General features: G+C 38.8%; 5 protein-coding genes and 1 long non-coding RNA gene across 7 annotated transcripts; 2 read left to right on the top strand and 4 right to left on the bottom strand.

Moving 5' to 3' along the window:
- The first annotated feature begins 7,446 nt into the window (after positions 1-7,446).
- LOC147945031 (uncharacterized) lies at positions 7,447-8,938 on the top strand. The gene is made up of 2 exons (XM_087512180.1): positions 7,447-7,628; positions 7,716-8,938. Exons 1-2 carry the CDS (start codon positions 7,569-7,571, stop codon positions 8,736-8,738), a joined length of 1,083 nt encoding a protein of 360 aa, XP_087368306.1. The 5' UTR covers positions 7,447-7,568; the 3' UTR covers positions 8,739-8,938.
- Positions 8,939-9,357: 419 nt separating this feature from the next.
- LOC147945030 (uncharacterized) lies at positions 9,358-10,348 on the bottom strand. Its single transcript, XM_087452247.1, has one exon. The coding sequence runs from the start codon at positions 10,243-10,245 to the stop codon at positions 9,397-9,399; it is 849 nt and encodes a 282-aa protein (XP_087308373.1). The 5' UTR covers positions 10,246-10,348; the 3' UTR covers positions 9,358-9,396.
- A 1,473-nt stretch (positions 10,349-11,821) lies between these two features.
- LOC104788446 (uncharacterized) lies at positions 11,822-14,357 on the bottom strand. Its single transcript, XM_010514201.2, has 10 exons — positions 13,933-14,357; positions 13,707-13,843; positions 13,459-13,632; positions 13,132-13,368; positions 12,952-13,052; positions 12,795-12,867; positions 12,640-12,708; positions 12,441-12,548; positions 12,213-12,338; positions 11,822-12,124 (listed from the first exon to the last, which is right to left on the bottom strand). Exons 1-10 carry the CDS (start codon positions 14,234-14,236, stop codon positions 11,930-11,932), a joined length of 1,524 nt encoding a protein of 507 aa, XP_010512503.1. The 5' UTR covers positions 14,237-14,357; the 3' UTR covers positions 11,822-11,929.
- On the top strand, positions 13,717-16,159 carry LOC104788447 (3-methyl-2-oxobutanoate hydroxymethyltransferase 2, mitochondrial). 2 transcript variants are annotated; one of them, XM_010514202.3, is made up of 6 exons: positions 13,717-14,221; positions 14,329-14,733; positions 14,851-15,057; positions 15,138-15,284; positions 15,464-15,517; positions 15,640-16,159. In XM_010514202.3, the coding sequence occupies exons 2-6, from the start codon at positions 14,338-14,340 to the stop codon at positions 15,886-15,888; spliced, it is 1,053 nt and encodes a 350-aa protein (XP_010512504.2). In that variant the 5' UTR covers positions 13,717-14,221; positions 14,329-14,337; the 3' UTR covers positions 15,889-16,159. The 2 variants fall into 2 exon arrangements, with proteins under 2 accessions (XP_010512504.2, XP_019101733.2); XM_019246188.2 differs by having other exon boundaries at positions 14,081-14,221; positions 14,851-14,979.
- LOC104788445 (B3 domain-containing protein REM20-like) lies at positions 16,074-17,916 on the bottom strand. Its single transcript, XM_010514199.3, has 4 exons — positions 17,676-17,916; positions 16,845-17,265; positions 16,686-16,765; positions 16,074-16,601 (listed from the first exon to the last, which is right to left on the bottom strand). The coding sequence occupies exons 1-4, from the start codon at positions 17,751-17,753 to the stop codon at positions 16,347-16,349; spliced, it is 834 nt and encodes a 277-aa protein (XP_010512501.2). The 5' UTR covers positions 17,754-17,916; the 3' UTR covers positions 16,074-16,346.
- Positions 17,917-18,228: 312 nt separating this feature from the next.
- On the bottom strand, positions 18,229-19,065 carry LOC104789825 (uncharacterized). The gene is made up of 2 exons (XR_015558321.1): positions 18,703-19,065; positions 18,229-18,604 (listed from the first exon to the last, which is right to left on the bottom strand). It is a non-coding gene; the product is annotated as an uncharacterized LOC104789825 (long non-coding RNA).
- Between the last annotated feature and the right edge of the window lie 46 nt (positions 19,066-19,111).

Here is a 19,111-nt window from a genome sequence, read left to right as displayed (position 1 = left end):
AACTCTTCTGTTTTTTTTTCGTCGAAGTCGAAGTCGGAGAGAGAGGGATCAGATACACAGAGAGAGAGAGAGGAGTGGAGCATTCATTATTTAACAATGTATTATGACGGTCAGGATTCGATCATGTGATCTTTCAACGGTCATTAATCAATATTTCCTTTTCTAGTACTTACCCATAGCTATATTCCCATTTTTTTCCTTTATTATAATAACGACTAACTATTTCCTTTGTTCTAATTAAAGTCCATATATCTTAAAACCTCCTCTTTCGGTTACTAGCCATTATATATAGATTTGGTGACTGATATGATATCTAATCTAGCCGTTATAGACGGTTCCGCGCATGTACAAATTTCCTTCTCTTTTTTTGGGTGATCTTTTTGTTTTAGGATATTTGTAACCGACAAAAAGTAGATTTATATAATCTCCTAGCTAATTTATTTATATTTCTTTCTATAATTACCAAAATAAAATAAAATAAACAAGAATTAACCTTAGCTTCTTCGTTAGCATCTTTGGTTTATTTGGCGTTTACTAATTAAACCATTGTTTTTCATTATCAAACCTTCTCCGTCTCCCAACACGATCACGCATTATCCTTGCTTCCTCAACCATACGGCTCCGATCGTCTTCCTTCCGTGAGAGCAGAGCACTACTGTCCCAACCATGGCACTCGACACTCGTTGAAGCTTTCTCTTCATGATGGTTGACTACGTTGAAGCTTTGTTTTTGGTTGGTCGGTGAAGATTTCAATATGTTGTTATAAGCTTGAAGTAGCTTGGAGATCAAGCTCTAGTATATTTAGGAGGATCTAAATATATATCAAAATGTTAGTTTTACTTTCTTTAGGAGCTATCTAAAGTTAGTTTTCCTTAAAGTGTTTTGGAAATATAATTCATATATAAGGAGATGCTAAGGTGTAGCACAACTTATGAGATTTGAAAGATTAAGGTTTTGAGTAATTTTCCTTAATAATAAGAAGAGTTCTTTCTTTTGATCTTTGAGTTCTACTTTGTGAGATTCTAGATTTGGTATCAGAGCAAGGTTTTTGCTTGTTCACCATCGTTGGAGACAATAACCCTTAAGAAGGAGATGAGTGACGACGAGAAAGACGAGACGATCAAGACCAAGGATGTCGGACCTTCCTCTGTTAAGTGCCCTATGCTAAACTCTGCAAATTACACAGTTTGGGCTATGAGAATGAGGATAGCTCTCAAGGTTAACAAGGTGTGGGAAACAATAGATCCGGGAAACAAAGATGAAGAGAAAAACGATATGGCAATTGCTCTGTTGTTTCAATCGATACCAGAATCTTTGATATTACAAGTTGGAGAGCATGATACTTCGAAAGGTGTTTCGGATGCAATACAGGCAAGACATGTTGGTGCTGAAAGAGTAAAGGAAGCTAGATTACAAACACTTATGACTGAGTTTGATAAACTTAAGATGAAGGATGGAGATACGATTGATGCTTTTTCTGGTAAACTCTCTGTGATTTCTTCAAAATCTGCAGCCCTTGGAGAAACGATTGATGAATCAAAGCTAGTGAAGAAATTTCTTAAGACCCTGCCGCGAAAGAAGTTCATACACATCGTTGCCTCTCTCGAACAAGTTCTCGACCTAAATAAAACAACTTTTGAGGATATCGTTGGAAGATTAAAGGCATACGAAGAAAGAATCAATGAAGAAGAGGAAGAACAACAAGAAGATAATGGCAAGCTCATGTATGCAAACATGAATCCTCGACAAGAGTTCTTTGGGAATAACAGAGGAAGAGGAGGACGATCTTATTGGCGAGGAAGAGGTCGTGGTCGCTTCAGTTACAACCAGAACATATCATACAAACAGGAACGAGATAAAGAGAGAGAAGCAACGATAACATGTTATCGATGTGACAAACAGGGCCACTATGCCTCGAATTGTCCTGACAGGTTGCTCAAGCTTCAAGAAGTTGTTGACAAAGAAGAAGAAGAAGATACACACGAAGCTGACAAATTGATGATGCATGAGGTGGTATATCTAAATGAGCAAAAGGTGAAACCTAAAGGGTTTGAAGTAAGTCTAGACACCAAGAATGTGTGGTATCTTGATAATGGTGCGAGCAACCATATGAGTGGAAATCGAATGTTCTTTGTGGATCTTGATGAAAGTGTAACAGGATTGGTGAAATTCGGAGATGACTCTCACACAAACATTAAAGGCAAGGGTTCTATTTTGTTCGTGTTCAAGAATGGTGTGAAAAAGATCTTACACAATGTGTATTATATACTAGAGTTAAAAAGCAACATAATAAGCCTTGGTCAAGCCACTGAAGCAGGGTGTGAAGTCAGAATGAAAAATGACTTATTGATGCTGTATGATCATCTTGGACAACCGATGGTCAAGACGACAAGATCTAGAGACTGTTTGTACAAGGTTATTTTGGAGGTCGATGAGCCTAAGTGTTTGTTGCAGCTGACAAACGAGACAAAATCATCAAAGTGGCATGCTCGCTTGGGTCATGTCAACTTGGAGACCATGAAGATGATGATTAACCATGAACTAGTAATAGGCATACCAAAAATCACGGTGGATAAGGAGATTTGTGCGTCATGTCTCGCTGGGAAACAAACAAGGAAAACTTTTCCTCAAGCAACTACCTACCGAGCCACTCAATGTCTTGAACTTATTCATGGTGATCTTTGCGGTCCGATCACTCCAGCCACTCCTGCTAACAAGAGGTATGTTTTTGTCATCATCGATGATTACTCAAGATACATGTGGACGATCCTACTAAAAGAGAAGAGTGAAGCTTTTGAGAAATTCCAAAGTTTTAAGACACTTGTTAAACAAGAAACAAGAACTGTGATAAAGACGTTTCGAACAGACAGGGGTGGAGAGTTTGTTTCTCAAGAGTTTCAAGCCTTTTGTGATAAGCATGGAATCAAGAGACATCTAACAGCACCATACTCTCCTCAACAAAACGGAGTTGTTGAGAGACGTAACAGAACTCTTTTAGAAATGACCAGAAGCATCTTGAAACACATGGATGTACCAAACTACATGTGGGGAGAAGCAGTACGACACGCTACCTACCTAATCAACAGGATATCGACAAGGTCATTGCCCAAGTCCACACCTTATGAGATGCTTAAAGAAAAGAAACCAAACTTGGAACATTTAAGAGTGTTTGGTTGTGTCGGATATACAAGAACAAAGACTGTTGGGAGAAAAAAACTTGATGACAGGTCAAGAGCGTTGGTACATCTAGGAACAGAACCTGGCTCCAAGGCATATCGCTTATATGATCCTTCAAGCAAAAGGATAATAGTGAGCCGAGATGTAATCTTTGATGAAAGAAGAAGTTGGGGATGGAACAAGGATCAGAGAGAGACAGGTAAAGAATCTGGAATTTTTGTTATTCATTTGGGAGAGTTCGGTAATAAAGGAATCAGAGAAATCGGAGAAACAGAGGAAATTGATTCTCACACTCGAGATATGAGTGAGAATGTGGTGAATGCTCGAGATATGAGGGAGAATGTGGTGATTGAAGACGAAAATGAGTTGGACGAAGAGAACTCTGATATAGAAAATTCGAGAAGATGAAGAAAACAGTGGTGCTGAAACAGAGCAAGAACCACAACCCCAGCTAAGGAGATCCACACGAGCTAGTGTAAAACCAACTTATTTGAATGATTATGTTCACATTGCAAAATACGAAGGTGAACGTCTCCTCTTGACGATGAATGAGGAACCTTGGAACTTCGATGAAGCTAGAGAGCTCAAGGTGTGGATGGAAGCGTGTGAAGATGAGCTTTGTTCTATCGAGAAAAATAAGACTTGGAACTTGGTGGAACTTCCTGTTGGAGTTAAGCCTATCGGACTCAAATGGGTCTTCAAAATAAAGCGCAACTCCGATGGAAGCGTCAACAAGTACAAGGCGCGCTTGGTGGCAAAGGGATACGTTCAAAGACACGACATTGACTATGATGAAGTTTTCGCTCCGGTTGCGCGTCTTGAGACGATCCGCTTGATTATTGCTCTAGCAGCTTCGAAGGGTTGGGAAATACATCATCTGGATGTAAAAACTGCATTTCTTCATGGAGAATTTAAAGAAGAAGTTTATGTCACCCAACCAGAAGGTTTTGTAAGCTTGGGAAGTGAAGACAAGGTTTACAAGTTAAACAAAGCTCTTTACGGGTTGAAACAGGCACCAAGAGCTTGGAACAATAAGCTTCACAAAATCTTAACAGATTTAAAGTTCCATAGATGTCTAAAGGAACCATCGCTGTATCAAAAGGAAGAAGGAGAGCATTCTCTCGTCGTGGCTGTTTATGTAGACGATCTACTTATCACCGGTTCATCTCTGAAACTGATACTTGAGTTCAAAAAGGAGATGGCAGCAACATTTGAGATGAGCGACTTGGGTAAGTTGACCTTCTATCTTGGGATTGAAGTACATCAGTTTGAAGGAGGTATTGTTCTAAAGCAAGAGAGATATGCAAAGAAGATATTACTGGAAACCGGAATGCAAGACTGTAATCTTTGCCATGTTCCGATGGAACAAAACCTGCAACTGTCGAAGTCTCCTAAAGAAAAAAATGTTGATGCTCAAAACTACAGAAGAACCATTGGTTGTTTGCGTTACCTGCTTCACACACGACCTGATTTGTCCTACAGTGTTGGAGTCTTGAGTAGATATATGCATGAACCGAAAGAATCACATGGAGTAGCACTAAAACAAGTCTTGAGGTATTTGAGAGGAACATCTTCGTATGGTCTTGTCTTTTCACGATCGAATGAAGCAAGACTAGTGGGATACAGTGACAGCTCACACAATGTCGATGAGGACGATGGTAAGAGTACAACAGGCCATATCTTCTATTTTGATGATTGTCCAATCACCTGGTGTACACAAAAACAAGAAACCGTCGCTTTGTCATCTTGTGAGGCTGAGTTCATGGCAGCCACAGAAGCAGCAAAACAAGCTATTTGGCTCCAAGAATTGTTTGCAGAGATAACAGGAAAGAAGAGTGAAAAGGTCACTATTCGGATTGATAACAAGTCAGCAATCGAGTTAACCAAAAATCCGGTGTTCCATGGTCGAAGCAAACATATACACAAGAGATATCACTTTATACGAGAGTGTGTTGGGAATGAACAAGTGGAGGTTGAGTTTATTCCAGGAGATGAACAAAAGGCTGATATATTGACTAAAGCACTTGGGAGAATCAAGTTCAAGGAAATGAGGAGTTTTATTGGAGTTCAAGATGTGAGTAAGTATGACTTCAAGCTTAAGGGAGAAAATGTTGTTATAAGCTTGAAGTAGCTTGGAGATCAAGCTCTAGTATATTTAGGAGGATCTAAATATATATCAAAATGTTAGTTTTACTTTCTTTAGGAGCTATCTAAAATTAGTTTTCCTTAAAGTGTTTTGGAAATATAATTCATATATAAGGAGGTGCTAAGGTGTAGCACAACTTATGAGATTTGAGAGATTAAGGTTTGGAGTAATTTCCTTAATAATAAGAAGAGTTCTTTCTTTTGATCTTTGAGTTCTACTTTGTGAGATTCTAGACAATAAAGCATAAACCTTTCGCCTTAACAGCTCGGCCACGCGCACAGTTGCTTGAAGCCTTACAAGTTCCATCACCGCCCGCAACACTTTCCTGGCCATGTTTTTGCAAACATCATTCACAACATCTCTAACTTACGTACTGCATGACTGATAACTTCAAACACAAACTAAAATAATGACAATTGTGTTTCCACAATTGTAGAAATGGGATATCTAACATCCGAACCTAAATCAGTAAAAACATGTATGTTATACCACAACTTTAACACTTCCATATATAATAATAATGAGCTCACTTTATCGCATATCTTAGTAGATGATCATTACAACTTTATTAGCCATGTGTATGATATATAAACGTATATAGAACATAGCTACCTATAGCTACGGTCTGGTTTAGCTTTTTAAATAATGCATTTGAGTTTTTCAACGGTCTGGTTTAGCCTTTTAATTCAATTCAGTGAGATCTTTTTGCTTTTTAATCAAAAACTGTTGCGTATGGAGTGCAATGTGTGTAACCAATCTGATTGATTTGATGGGAATTGTAGAGTTCTGGGAAGTATTCAGTGCTGGAGAGCGTTGTAGGAAAAGACTTTCTACCTCGTGGAGCAGATAAGCTTGCTTAGATATATATATATGATATATCAACAGATCAAAAATGTATACTGATTCGTATTTCGTCTCATGATATACCAGTTACTTAGAACAACAAACAGTGTCTTCCATGTAGGGATTGTTACACGTAGACCTCTTGTCCTGCAGCTTCACAGAATTGATGAAGGCAAAGAGTATGCTGAGTTTATGCATCTTCCTAAGAAGAAGTTCTCCGATTTTGGTATATTTCTTGTTTGAGAAGAGATGCTCCTTATTTCTCCTGTGACTGTTTGCAATATCATATTAATTTACGTGCACACATTCTTCTCATCTGGTCTTCTTAAATTTGAGATATTCATTTCTTCTTTCTTGGTATGTAGCTGCTGTGAGGCAGGAGATCTCGGACGACACAGATCGTGAAACTGGTCGCAGCAGCAGCAAAGTAATATCTACAGTTCCAATTCAGTGGTAAGAGAAGCAATTCTACTTCCTACATTTGCATCAAAGAAAGTAATTAAACATGCTTTACGTTTTTTAATCGATACAAAAAAAAAATGGTCATCGACAAACTATTTATACTGAATCAATGATGATAGTACCGGGTTAGGTGTTCGTCATTTTCAAATTATTTACAACGATCATTACGTTGATGTTACCGGTATAGTACTACACTACTACTATATATGTTAGATTATTTATTTCAACTGTACCTAAACTTAATATATATCTACAAAGAAAAAGGACATAGTCACAAATACTAATTATTCTAATTACCTAGCTTGTATTCTTTTTCTTCTTTTTTCAACATATAACAAGTAGTCAAGTACGTTATTTTGGGTCTGGCACCTAAAACTTTTTATTTCTCAGTAAATGTTTAAAAATTAAGTCATGAAAGTCTTTGGAAATGATTTTGTTAATTTTATGTATTATTTGATGATTTAAATAATTTAGAAATAAAATAAAACAAAGATGATAAGAGAATCATAATTTTAAATGTCGACATAATCTTTTGAATATCTATACTTTAGGAAATCCAAAATAATGTTAGTTTAAAAAGAAAAATAAAAAATTAATATAGATATTATTTATGATGGAAAATATTTTGCCTTTTTTCTATATTTTAACTATATAGATCTTTTTTTCACGATTTTAAGTCTAGATTTTAAATATTTGTCGCTTTTATACAATGCTTTTTAAACCCAAAAGCTGGAAGATGAGAGACTTGCTTGGCAAGGCTATCTTTATGGATAATAATATTGTAAATATCAATTATTGCCAATTTCTCTTTTCTTTCTGAGCAAAGCAAGATCTTGTTTTTTTCTTTTCCTGGTCACAAGTTCGCAAACCCAAGAAAGAATCAGGGTTTTGTATAAATTAAAAAAGAAAACATGTGGACAAAATAAAACTTCCAGAAGCCATGTCTGTGCTTCTCAGCTGCCTCTCGAAGCTCTCTTCCCTGAAAACACCAGCACTCGTCGTAAGCTTCTCTTCTCTTCTCTCCAATGGCTTTGTGTTCTGTAATACACTAATACTCCTTCTAATGTCTGTGATTGTTACTACGCAGAGACACCTCACCGCTTGTTCTTTCTCAACTTCCGTTTTGGAAAACACCTTTCCATGTGTTATTGCCGGTGCTCAACGATGTGGATCTACTTTGAGGGACGGGGATATCGGAAATCTCAAGAGATATACACATATTATATTTGAAACTAATATTGTTACGAAAAAGAAGGTACCTATGAAGTTGGTGGAGGAAATGGGAACGGTAGGAGCATCCAATGGATGGGTTGCTACGTTGGAGGAAGGAATAGTGTGTCTCCAAGATGATCTAAACCCAAGTGCGTCTGATGTTGATCCAAAGCGCATCTACTTGCCTCCTCTTGTTACTCTGCCTCATTGCCAAACGCAAGTTGTAACCAATGTGGCCATGTCATCCCCTTCTCCCGAGGATGAAGACTGTGTTGTGGCTGTCAAGTTCTTGGGACCTCAACTTAGCTTATGTAGGCCTGCTCGAAGCTCTGAGTGGACCAACATAAGAATCACAGACCCGGGTTTCTTCAATTCCCGTGTCATGTATTCCAAGAGAGATGAGATGTTCTCCATGCCGGCTTCAAGAGGCACATACATTGGATCATGGAATATTGGAGAACCCCAAGTGATTCAGCAGTTGCGGTATCAAGATTGTCCAGAGTTGGTGCACTCAAAGTGGGTGTCGTTGGATTCAAGTTGCAGGAGCGAACACTTGGTGGAATCAAGACCCACTGGTGAAACTTTTCTTGTTAAATGGTACAACAGGTTATACGCCCGTAATATAATGATGCGAGTGCTACGATTACCCCGTTTCATGGTATTCAAAATTGACGAGGAAGGAAACGCTCAGTTCACTAGTGACATTGGAGATCTCTGCATCTTCCTCTCCGAGGCTGAACCTTTCTGTGTTCGGGCTAGCTTGTGTCAGCAAGATCATTTCTCAAACTGCCTCTTTGTCTTGGGTCGGGACTACCGTGGACATGGCAGTTTGACTTTGGGCCACGACGGTCTTGGATTTGCGAATATGGGCACTTATCATGTGCCTTACTATATTTAGAGTTATTGTTATCATCCTAAATATGTATTATTTGCTTTCGTTAAGAAAAAAAGACCTCTGGTTTTTTTTCTACTACGGTTCATGGGTTTCCTTGATTCTTGGCTAAAATATGAGAGGATTTAACAAGCAAATGTTGTTTGATAAAGAATGTGAATTTATATGCACAGAGAACCTCCTTGGCTAGTCTCTGCTTTATTTCTTTCTTTTAAACCTGTTTCTTTGTAGTCATATATGTTTTATTTTCCAGGACCAAGTTAGAGAGAAATTATTTCACAATTTTCCTGAGAAATTCTACAACCTCTCATCCACACAAAAGAAAAAGAAAAAAAAAAAAAAGGCTATGAAACTTACACAAGACGGCTTCAAATAGTATTCTGCTGCATCATATCAAAAAACTCCGGCAGCTGTGTCAAAGGCTATTTATTATCAAACCAGAAGAAGAACAAACAGCCATAGTAAACGAATAAAACGTAGAAAAACCATAATTTATATAATTCATAACTTGTTCAATGTAATTCTATATAGTTGTTATTTGTTTTAGATAATGGTAACTAGTGCACACCATATATAATAATATTCTCAAAAGCTTGTGCTGAATAATAAACCATGATAGCAATGTTTTTTTCTTTTCTTTCGATTATAACTAAATTAGAAAACTTCATTCATCTACTAAAAAGTGTTTAGCTGTTGTGCTCGGACTATTCCGGAGTGGTGGAGCGCCGTTGAGATGGGCTATTCCGGAGTCGTGGAGACCCTTGAAAAAGATGATGTTTGGCTCTGTTTCTTCAGAAAAATATCTAGACTTGACACATATAGCTTCAGCCTTGGAGTGGAGAGAGATACAGAGACTGTCAATGTTACTAGTGTACACCGCGTTTCCTTTCTCGTCTATTTCGTATACGATGAAGCGCTGCGTTTCCTTTCTACGGAAGTTGCTCTTCGTGTACCACTTAACCAAAAAAGTTTCACCGGTGGGTTCAAATTCCACCAAGTGTTCGCTCGTGCAATACGAATTCAAGCGCTCCCACTCTGAATGCACCCGCTCGGGACTAAATTTATGAAACCGCAACTGCTTCATCTTGTGTTTGTGAATGTCTTTCGACTCTTCTCCAAGATTCCATGATCCAATGTAGGAGCCTCCAGAAGCAGGCATGGAGAACATATCATCTTTCTTGGAATACATGACACGTGAATTGAAAAAAGTCGGGTCCGTGATTCTTATGTTGGTCCAGTCAGGGCTTCGAGCAGGCCTACATAAGCTAAGTTGAGGTCCCAAGAACTTGATAGCCACAACAAAGTCTTCCTCCTCGGGGAAAAAAGATGACAGAGCTACGTTGGTTACAATTTGGGTTTGGCAATGAGGTAGAGTTACAAGGGGAGGCAGTGAGATGCGTTTTCGATCTGCATCTGGCTTATTTGGCTCTGGTTGCTCCTGGAGAGACACTACTCCTTCCTTCAGTGTAGCAACCGCTCCTTTGGATGATCCTATCGTTCCTGGATCCTCCATCAACCCATTATAAGGATATTCAAAAAACTCGATATATCCCACATCCCCATTACTCAAAGAAGATCTGGAAACCTTTTTCGAAAAGGAAGTTGAGAAAGAACGAGCGGTGAGGTGTCTCTGCGTAGTAACAGTCACATACATTATACAAGGAGTATTACAGAACACAAAGCCATTGGAGAGATCAGGAGAAGAGAAGCTTACGACGACTATAGGTGTTTTCAGGGAAGAAAGTTTCCAGAGGTGGCTGAGAAGCAGAGACATTGCTGTTGGGAGTTTTTTAATCGCCTACCAAAGATAATACAAAACCTTAGATTTACGAACTTTAAAATAGTAGAACAAGGGGAAAAAGAAAAAAAAAAAAAGAAGCAAATGCGAATCATGCGTTGCCCCAAAAGAAAAAGGAATTGGTAATAATTGATATTTACAATCTTCTCCATAAATAGATAGCGATAGCCTTGCTCAGCAAGTCTCTCATCTTACAGATTTGGGGTTAAAAAGCGATTGGGATCTAATTATAGTCTCATAGAGCCTACTAAGTTTTTATATATGCGTGTCTATTCAGTCCGTTCATTGACAATCATTAGAGACACGATCTCCTAATATTAAGTATGCAGAAACGGAAGTATTTAGACACAATGAGGCCCTATGTAATATGTATATATATGGTATAATAGGTTACTAATAACATCATCAGATATGGAAGATAAAAGTAGTTAGGATACTCACATACATCCGACTCTCTCAGCCTCTCAACCATGCGGAGATCAACAGGAGGAATCTCTTGAAGTTTACCAGTATTTGCAGCAATGTAAAGAACTTCATTTGCCTGCATTGTCTCCATATCATCTACATGAGGCAAACATCTCGACTTGCATATCAGTATTTAAACTCATCAGATCCAATACAATAATTGTTGGAAGTTTGTATATAAAGTTAAAAAGATACTAAGAGCAAAATCCAACTAACCTTCTCTCTTTTGATAGACTGGCAACACATACCTTGCTGTTGGCTGTTGGTTTTTCACCACCTCCTGAGAGAAAACAAAGAAGACCATTAGAAACCAAGCATTCGCATATGAAACAGCAACACACAAGAAGCGAGAAACGAATCTAGGTCTTACGGCATGATGCTAGGACAATTTCAGAAGCTCCTTTCCAGTGAACATGAACTTTACTTCATCATCAGCCTGAGTGCAAACTTAGCCCTCCATATTGCTGCTTATTGTAGCAGATTTGTAAACACACACCAAAGCTCTGTACTCTGTACTTCAGCAGGATTAGCACCAGATATCCCCTCAGCATCTACGGTAGCTATAAATATTACATGACACAGCCAAAATTTCCTGCAATAGCCGTAATAAAGCACAGTACTGACTGACAGCAACACCTTCCAGTTTGGTAAAATTACTTGCACAATTTTTATACTTATTGTACGATTCGAAACATAGTCTAACAGATATCTACAGAGTTGTATAATAGTTGACAGTTGACATTATATATGATCTCACTATGGCTCACCTGTAAAGATCGACAATGTAGAATCTTTTTCATGAACATTGATTGGAAAGGAAGCTCAAAATTGAAAGACTTTCTTTATTCATTCTCTTTCTTTTACGCACTTAATTCTCAAAGAGGATACAAAGAAGAAAACCACAAGTCATATATGCTCTGACTATTACAAGGAATCAAAAGAGAGGCTTTTTCCCATTGATCATTCCCAACAAATGATCAAGAACTTGTCTTCCAGCATCACGAAGACCCGAATGCATAAACTCATTTGTTACCCAAAGTCGGATACCCGAAATCTGAGAAGCTGTTTCCGTCACTAGCTTGAAGTTTACATACATATCTTCATAGTATACCGCAGCAGCAACAGGCACCTACCAGAAAGAAAGAGACATGTGAAAACAGAGAACATTGTTTGATCCATAAGAAAAGAAAAAACAGATGAAGATTCAGAATACAGACCTTGTTAGTTTTCAATCTAGCAACATCGTACAACGGAGGCCAATCCTCTTTCTTGGCCAAGAGATCAGCAGCAGCTTTGAATGGCTTCAAGGCATGAATCTCATCAAACATCCATGGAAATATCATCTATGTAATAAATCCAAAGTTCTAATTTAGCTAACCAACGTGAACCAATCATCCAAGCTATGAGCAATTAGTCATATAATTAGAAATACATGAAACATGTACCTCTCCCGTGAAAAGTACAGGCTGACTTTCTTTAACTGCCTTCATTGCATCAAATTTGAACTCAGTTTTTTCCCGTAATCTATGAGCAGACCATCTTGATGAAGCACCCTGAATAAGTTTCCAATTAAGAGAACATGACAACAAGTGGAACCAAATGTATGAAATAGGAAAGACGTTGAGGTATTTGAAGAGACTATACCTCACAGTATATGGCCTCGTGAAGAAGAGCATATAGTGGATTTGTATCAAAAGAATGCCAATTCTCAAACTGCAGCAACAATAAACACATCTCAGACTATCAATTCCCTCTTTAACAGATACTCGAAAAAGAAGAAAATTTTGAGGTTTTCTTACAGCATTTAAGAAGAACTGACTTATACGTTTTGGAGCTCCAGTAACTAAGATAGGATCCCATACTCTCTCCAACCTACGACCAATAAAGACGGTGAGATTCAACACAGAACACGTGAGGTGACTGATAAAACAAAATTAAGCAAAGCTAGAGTCTTACATATAGTGAAGGCGCTCAAAACCAGTACTTGATCCTAAACCAGAAAGACCAAGAGTTTGAAGACCCTTAGGAGTGAGAATGCCTCCTGATGGAAGAGGTACCTAAAGAAAACGAAACATAGAAAAGTAAAGAGCTAAACTAAACTGGTCACAGGATTTGGCAAATGTTGTAATCCCTCACCCCACCGCCTTCAGAATCAGCCAAGTACTTAACGATTTCGTGAACAATCTCAATGTCCTCAGGGAACCTCTTGTAGTATTTTTCGTTTTGGCGAGCAACTTGTTCAAAACCGGCTTCATACACATCATCAGCGGTACATGATTTGCCAACTGGTGGGATTCCTCCAGTTATTAGCGCTTGTTTTAGTCCTTCTGGCGCAAAGCTCAAATACGTAAGCGCACAGAAGCCACCAAAACTCTGCAGAAGAAAAAAAGATAAACAAGAAATCAAATGACAAGAACTGAAGTAGAGCGACTAATAGACAATACCAAGACAAAAAAATCTTACCTGACCCAAAATAGTCCAAGGATCGGCATTAGGAACAAGACGAACTCTAATAAACTCAGCATCTTTAACTATATTATCAGCTCGAAAGTGAACCAAATAATCAGCTAACTCCTTAGCTGATTTGAATTGAAGCATTGATGAAGATGTTAAAGGGGTTGACAAGCCTGTTCCTCTCTGTAGGAACCAAACACAAAGACTAAGAAGAGTGTCTAGAGAGAAGCATTAAACTATATAAAGTAGTATCATACTTGATCGAGTAAGATAACACGAAACTCTTCACAAGCTCTTTGAATCCATCCACCAGCTTCACTAGGCCTTGGTCCTTCAAATCCTGGACCACCTTGTAAATACAATAAACACGGCATTGCTTGCTCCTCTTTCCCCACTGCAAAATATTAAAAATTCAAACTTCAATCAAAACAGATTCAATTTTAGATTTTTTTTAAATCAAAAAGCCCCGATCTTTGAAGTTACCCGCAACGATCTCTCGAGCAAAGACTGTGATTTTGGGAGAAGTTTTGGAATAATCAAGAGGGACTATGAATCGATGGTCACGTAATCGGAGCTCCGGCACAGAAAACCACTTCCCTGTGACATGCTCCGACCTCGATTCCCCAGCTACAGCCATGGAGGTGAACACACGATAAGATCTCCGGCGACGGTAGAGATTGATGACACCACGAACCGAAAGAGACGATTTTGATGGAGTAGAAGATAGAGAGAGTACGAAAGCAGTCAACTTTGGAATCGGAGACACCAGCGCGTGAGTCATCAACATCGTTTTTTTAATTCAAGTTTCCATTTTTATTTTAGATTTATCCAAAAAAATAAAAAAAGTCTCTAAATTTTAAAAAATTTAATTTTCATCAGACAGCAACAATGGCTTCTTCGCTCATCAGGAGCTGCTCTCGTGTTTCGAGGACCGTCCGGTTTATGAGCAACGTACCGGAAAACACGGTTTACGGAGGACCGAAACCGCAAAACCCGAATCAGAGAGTGACTTTGACGCAATTGAGACAGAAACATCGGAAAGGTGAGCCGATAACCGTCGTAACCGCCTACGATTACCCTTCCGCCGTTCACGTCGATACAGCCGGGATCGATGTTTGTCTCGTTGGTGATTCAGCTGCCATGGTTGTTCATGGCTATGACACCACCCTTCCTATCTCCTTAGACGAGATGCTCGTTCACTGTCGCGCCGTCGCTCGTGGAGCCAAAAGGCCACTTCTTGTCGGCGATTTGCCCTTTGGTACTTATGAATCTAGCACCAATCAGGTAAAGTTTGATGCTTTGTTTCAAATTAAGCATCTTGGAGGCTAAAATTTGTCAGTTAAATCCCTTTGAAATCATTGATTTTGATTGATTGAATTCTCTAGTTTGAATGGTGTTTAGGCGGTTGATAGTGCAGTTAGAGTGCTTAAGGAAGGAGGAATGGATGCTATTAAACTTGAAGGAGGATCACCTTCAAGGATCACTGCTGCAAAATCCATTGTGGAAGCAGGGATTGCGGTTATGGGACATGTTGGGTTGACTCCTCAAGCTATAAGTGTTCTTGGTGGTTTTAGGCCACAGGGCAAAAACATAGCTAGTGCTGTTAAGGTATGAATGTGTATGTAATCTTTGATAAGGTTAGTTGTTAAGGTGTGGTGAAACGATTTATTCTTATTTTGTGTGATTAGGTTGTTGAAACTGCCATGGCTTTACAAGAAGCTGGATGTTTTTCGGTTGTTTTGGAATGTGTTCCGCCTCCCGTGGCTGCTGCTGCAACCTCTGCTCTTCATATTCCCACCATTGGTATAGGAGCTGGCCCTTTCTGTAGTGGACAGGTTCGTTTTGACACTAGGCTTTTTCGGTTTTGTGTGTTTATATTGATGTGACTGGAATAAACCATTTTCTCAATCATTGGGCCTTTTGCGTGATCAGAGTAAGATCAGCACAAAAAGAGTGAGTTATCTACTATTCTAGTATTCTGATAAAGTATGTCACCTATTTCTCGTGGATGCAGGTTTTAGTCTACCATGATCTTCTGGGGATGATGCAGCATCCACATCATGCTAGGGTTAAATCCTGAACCAATCATCTATCATAATAAATCATCATCCTTCTTCCATCCTCCTGCTTTTACGATTTATAATCTAACTGTTTCCGCTGTGTTGCATTCCTACACTCTTTCCAATTCAGGTTACTCCAAAGTTTTGCAAACAATACGCTCAAGTAGGAGAAGTGATCAACAAATCGCTCTTGGAGTATAAGGAAGAAGTATCTGAGCACTTGTTTCCAGGTCCTTCTCACAGCCCTTACAAGATCTCCTCAAGCGACCTTGATGGATTCTTAAGCGAGTTACAGAAGTTGGGATTAGATAAGGCTGCTTCTGCTGCAGCAGCATCAGCTGAGAAGATGGAGCATTCAGATTCACCATCTTCTCAGTGACAGCTATAGCAATTTTCTAAGATCTTCATTTTGAGTACGTAGTTATGGTTGAAGAAATAAAAATCCTTATATAGGATAGCTTTTTGCGGGTAAGATTGGTGTAATCCGTAGGAGTTAGCTATTTCAGAGTTCAGGGTGGTGGCTGATTAATAAAACAAAGGGGATAGTTGTTTGAGAAAAATAAAGATTTGTCCTCATTCTGTAATAAAGTAATGAGTCTGATATAAAAACTTACGTTCAGTTTTATGAGAAAACTAAAGATTCGTCCCCATTATGGAATACTAGCATTCAAAACATAACAAGAAACAAACAGCTATAAGTTCATAAGTTTTCTTGAGGATAAAGAAGGTACTACTACCACTATGATAAAACCTGAGAAGAAACATAAGAACACAAAAGTCATAGCAACTCATGTCACAGTACTTATGATAATGATGATGGTGATGGTGATGAGAGGATCAAGCAGTTCCGCGGATGACGTGGACTCTGATGGAATGAACCATTTTCTCTCGGTCATGAAGAAGCTCGCATTCAACAGTATCTTGGTGTTTCTCAAGTTTGTTCCTTCTGCAAATCCTGTTCCATCCTTTGAAACGAACCGTATCAACTGCCCATTTGCATCTAAGCCCTACCAAGGTCCCTTCACCATCAATGTACTTTACGGAATCACCAAATATAAGCTCATTTTCTCTCACAACACTGGCTGGAATAATCTGCACAAAACAAAACCACCACAACATGTAAGAACCCCAATGAAAGTAAAGAGAGAGACAGTAACTGAATCTTAAGTCTTTTACCAGTTCAGTATTCCTGTCCTTGAGGGTAGTTGGAAAATGTGGATTAGTTAGCGCTTTCATGTCTACGTTCCCTTCAAAAACTGAAACAAAACAAGCTTAACAATACTAGCTTTTTGGATTAACGATGTTTAAATACTTTGAAAAAAAAGACTATCACACCTGCAGCAGCATCAGATTCAGTCTCTTCCTCCTCAAGCGGAGAAAGACTCTGGCTGATTTCTTCATCTTCACCTAAGCTAATGTCATATTCAACATCCGTTGAAGGTTCTTCTTCGTCTTCTTCAGAATCAGAACTAGAACCAGAAAGCTCTAGTGTCTCCGCTTCAGATCTGGTCTCTCTACAACCCAAACGACCGAACACACTAACTTCAAAGGTTCGGTTACCATCATACACGAATGTCAAGTACTCTCCGTCCACAAGTTCATGGTCCTGTGCAAACTTTGACCATCCAGCTGTAAAATACACACCGTCACGTATTTTCTTCATGCTCACTGTCCAATCTCTTCCTCCAGTGCCTTGGAGCTTTGCTGTGTTTGGCAATGGATCAGCAAGATGTTCCATGAAAGACAAAGGAATCGCCTGATGATCCAAACACATACATGTTAACTTGTTATAACTTAAATCAAACAGAAACCATGGTGTCTTAGTTTTAACAAGCGTATTATTTACACACATTAAACTGTCATAAAAGCCATCGGGTCTCTCTGTTTTTCAAGTTTACCAACGACAGTTTTTTAACCTATGCTTTAGTTCACAAGAAACGAAGGAAAAAAACCCAAAGTTTGTTACCACTCACAGCTCATTCTATCATTCTGGTTTCATTACAGTTAACAGATTCACCCCAACTGCAAACTAACTAAAAGATTCAAACCAAAAAGCACAACTCTCTCATTGATACTTTAACTTTCCTAAAAGTTTGAGACTTTTGCTACTACGTTTACGGAAGACAGAAGAAAGAAGAAAAAGGAAGAGATAAGAGTTATTCTTACAAATGATTCAGAGGCTGTATGAGAGACGTACAGCTTGAAGAAACGAGGAAGCAAAACGTCATCATCATGTTCAGCCATGGAGATATAAGAAGCTAGAGAGAAAGAGAGAGTCGAAATGGGTCTCTAAAAGCTAGTGAGAGAGGGATACGATACAAACGTCGATGATTCAGACAGAACTGAGATATTGTTTTTATAGCCGAGAGAGAAAGAGTGAGAATGAAAGAGAAAGGAGTCAAAGTTTGACCGTCAAACAAAACCTCTGTGTTTGAAAAAACATTGTACTCTAATTCACATATCTTTAATTTACAGTTTGGCCCCATAACTTGTAATAAATTATAGTCAAAAGGAAGCAGAAGCGGATTCCCAATTTGTGTCAAGTCTTCTTAAAAAAATACATGAAAATAGGAAATGAGTGTAATAATGAAAAGCTGAACACTAAGTTTGCGTGTCTGCATGAAAAAAACAGAGACTGTAATATTTGATGGTACTGCAAGGATGTGACATTGCAGCCCACTCTATCCTCTGTTGGGTTCACAGATTATTTTAAGACTTATTTTTGGTAGATGTGGTAGGTCGAATATCTTATAAGCTTATGTTAATTTCGTTCACTATCAATACTAGAACTTGCTAGCTCAAGTTTCTTTACGCACATAAGAATTTAACATACAGAGAAATTCCTATTTTTAAAAGAGAAACTTAAAAAATCAGAGCTTCATTGTATGTATACCTAATTATTCCTTTCATGCAGCTCATCCCTCGAGTTGATCTTCTGCATTGATTTTGGAATACAATCTTTGGCAGTTTAGGAGATGAGGCAGAGACAAGCTTTGAACTTGCCTTAGATTTTGCATTCGATGACATGGTATTGGAGACCTTACGGGTTGAGACTTTCCAGACTTCTTACTGGCCGATGCAGATCCATGTCTGGCCTGTATCACAAAGAGAGAAAGAGAGAGAGACATCAATTACCATATTCAGCGTCCGCATAGAAATAGATCTGGTCCAATCTCAAGGAACAAACACTTACATTGGGAACCTACTCCATCAAAGAATCCGATATTTGGTGATGGCACACGAAGACCTGATGGTTTCATGGAAGTTGGAGGAACCGAACCACCGTTGATAGCTGAAACTCGTTTCATGCCTTCTTTAGCATCAGCTTGGGCAGCAGATACATCTTTAGAGTTCTTCAGAGGCTTCACAGTTTGTACTGAATTATCATTTGCAGGAGGGCCCTTGTCACCAGAGACCATGTCCTTGTTACCATTAGCAGAAGCTCGTGATGACTCTGATTAACAGTCACTGATAGAACCAACAGATGGTACACTAGAGGAAAGCTTGGACTTGGTTGTCTTATTGGTTGGGTGGGGTGAGATTCTCGGTTGGCCCATAATACCTCTAGATGTAGATCGATTTACCCAATGACTGGGAAGCTA

This window comes from Camelina sativa, chromosome 5, assembly GCF_030686135.1.
Source record: "Camelina sativa cultivar CO46 ecotype springtype chromosome 5, ASM3068613v1".
Taxonomy (NCBI): Eukaryota; Viridiplantae; Streptophyta; class Magnoliopsida; order Brassicales; family Brassicaceae; genus Camelina; species Camelina sativa.
The sequence above is the reverse complement of the archived record's forward strand: the minus strand, read 5'-3'. Positions and strand labels throughout refer to the sequence as shown.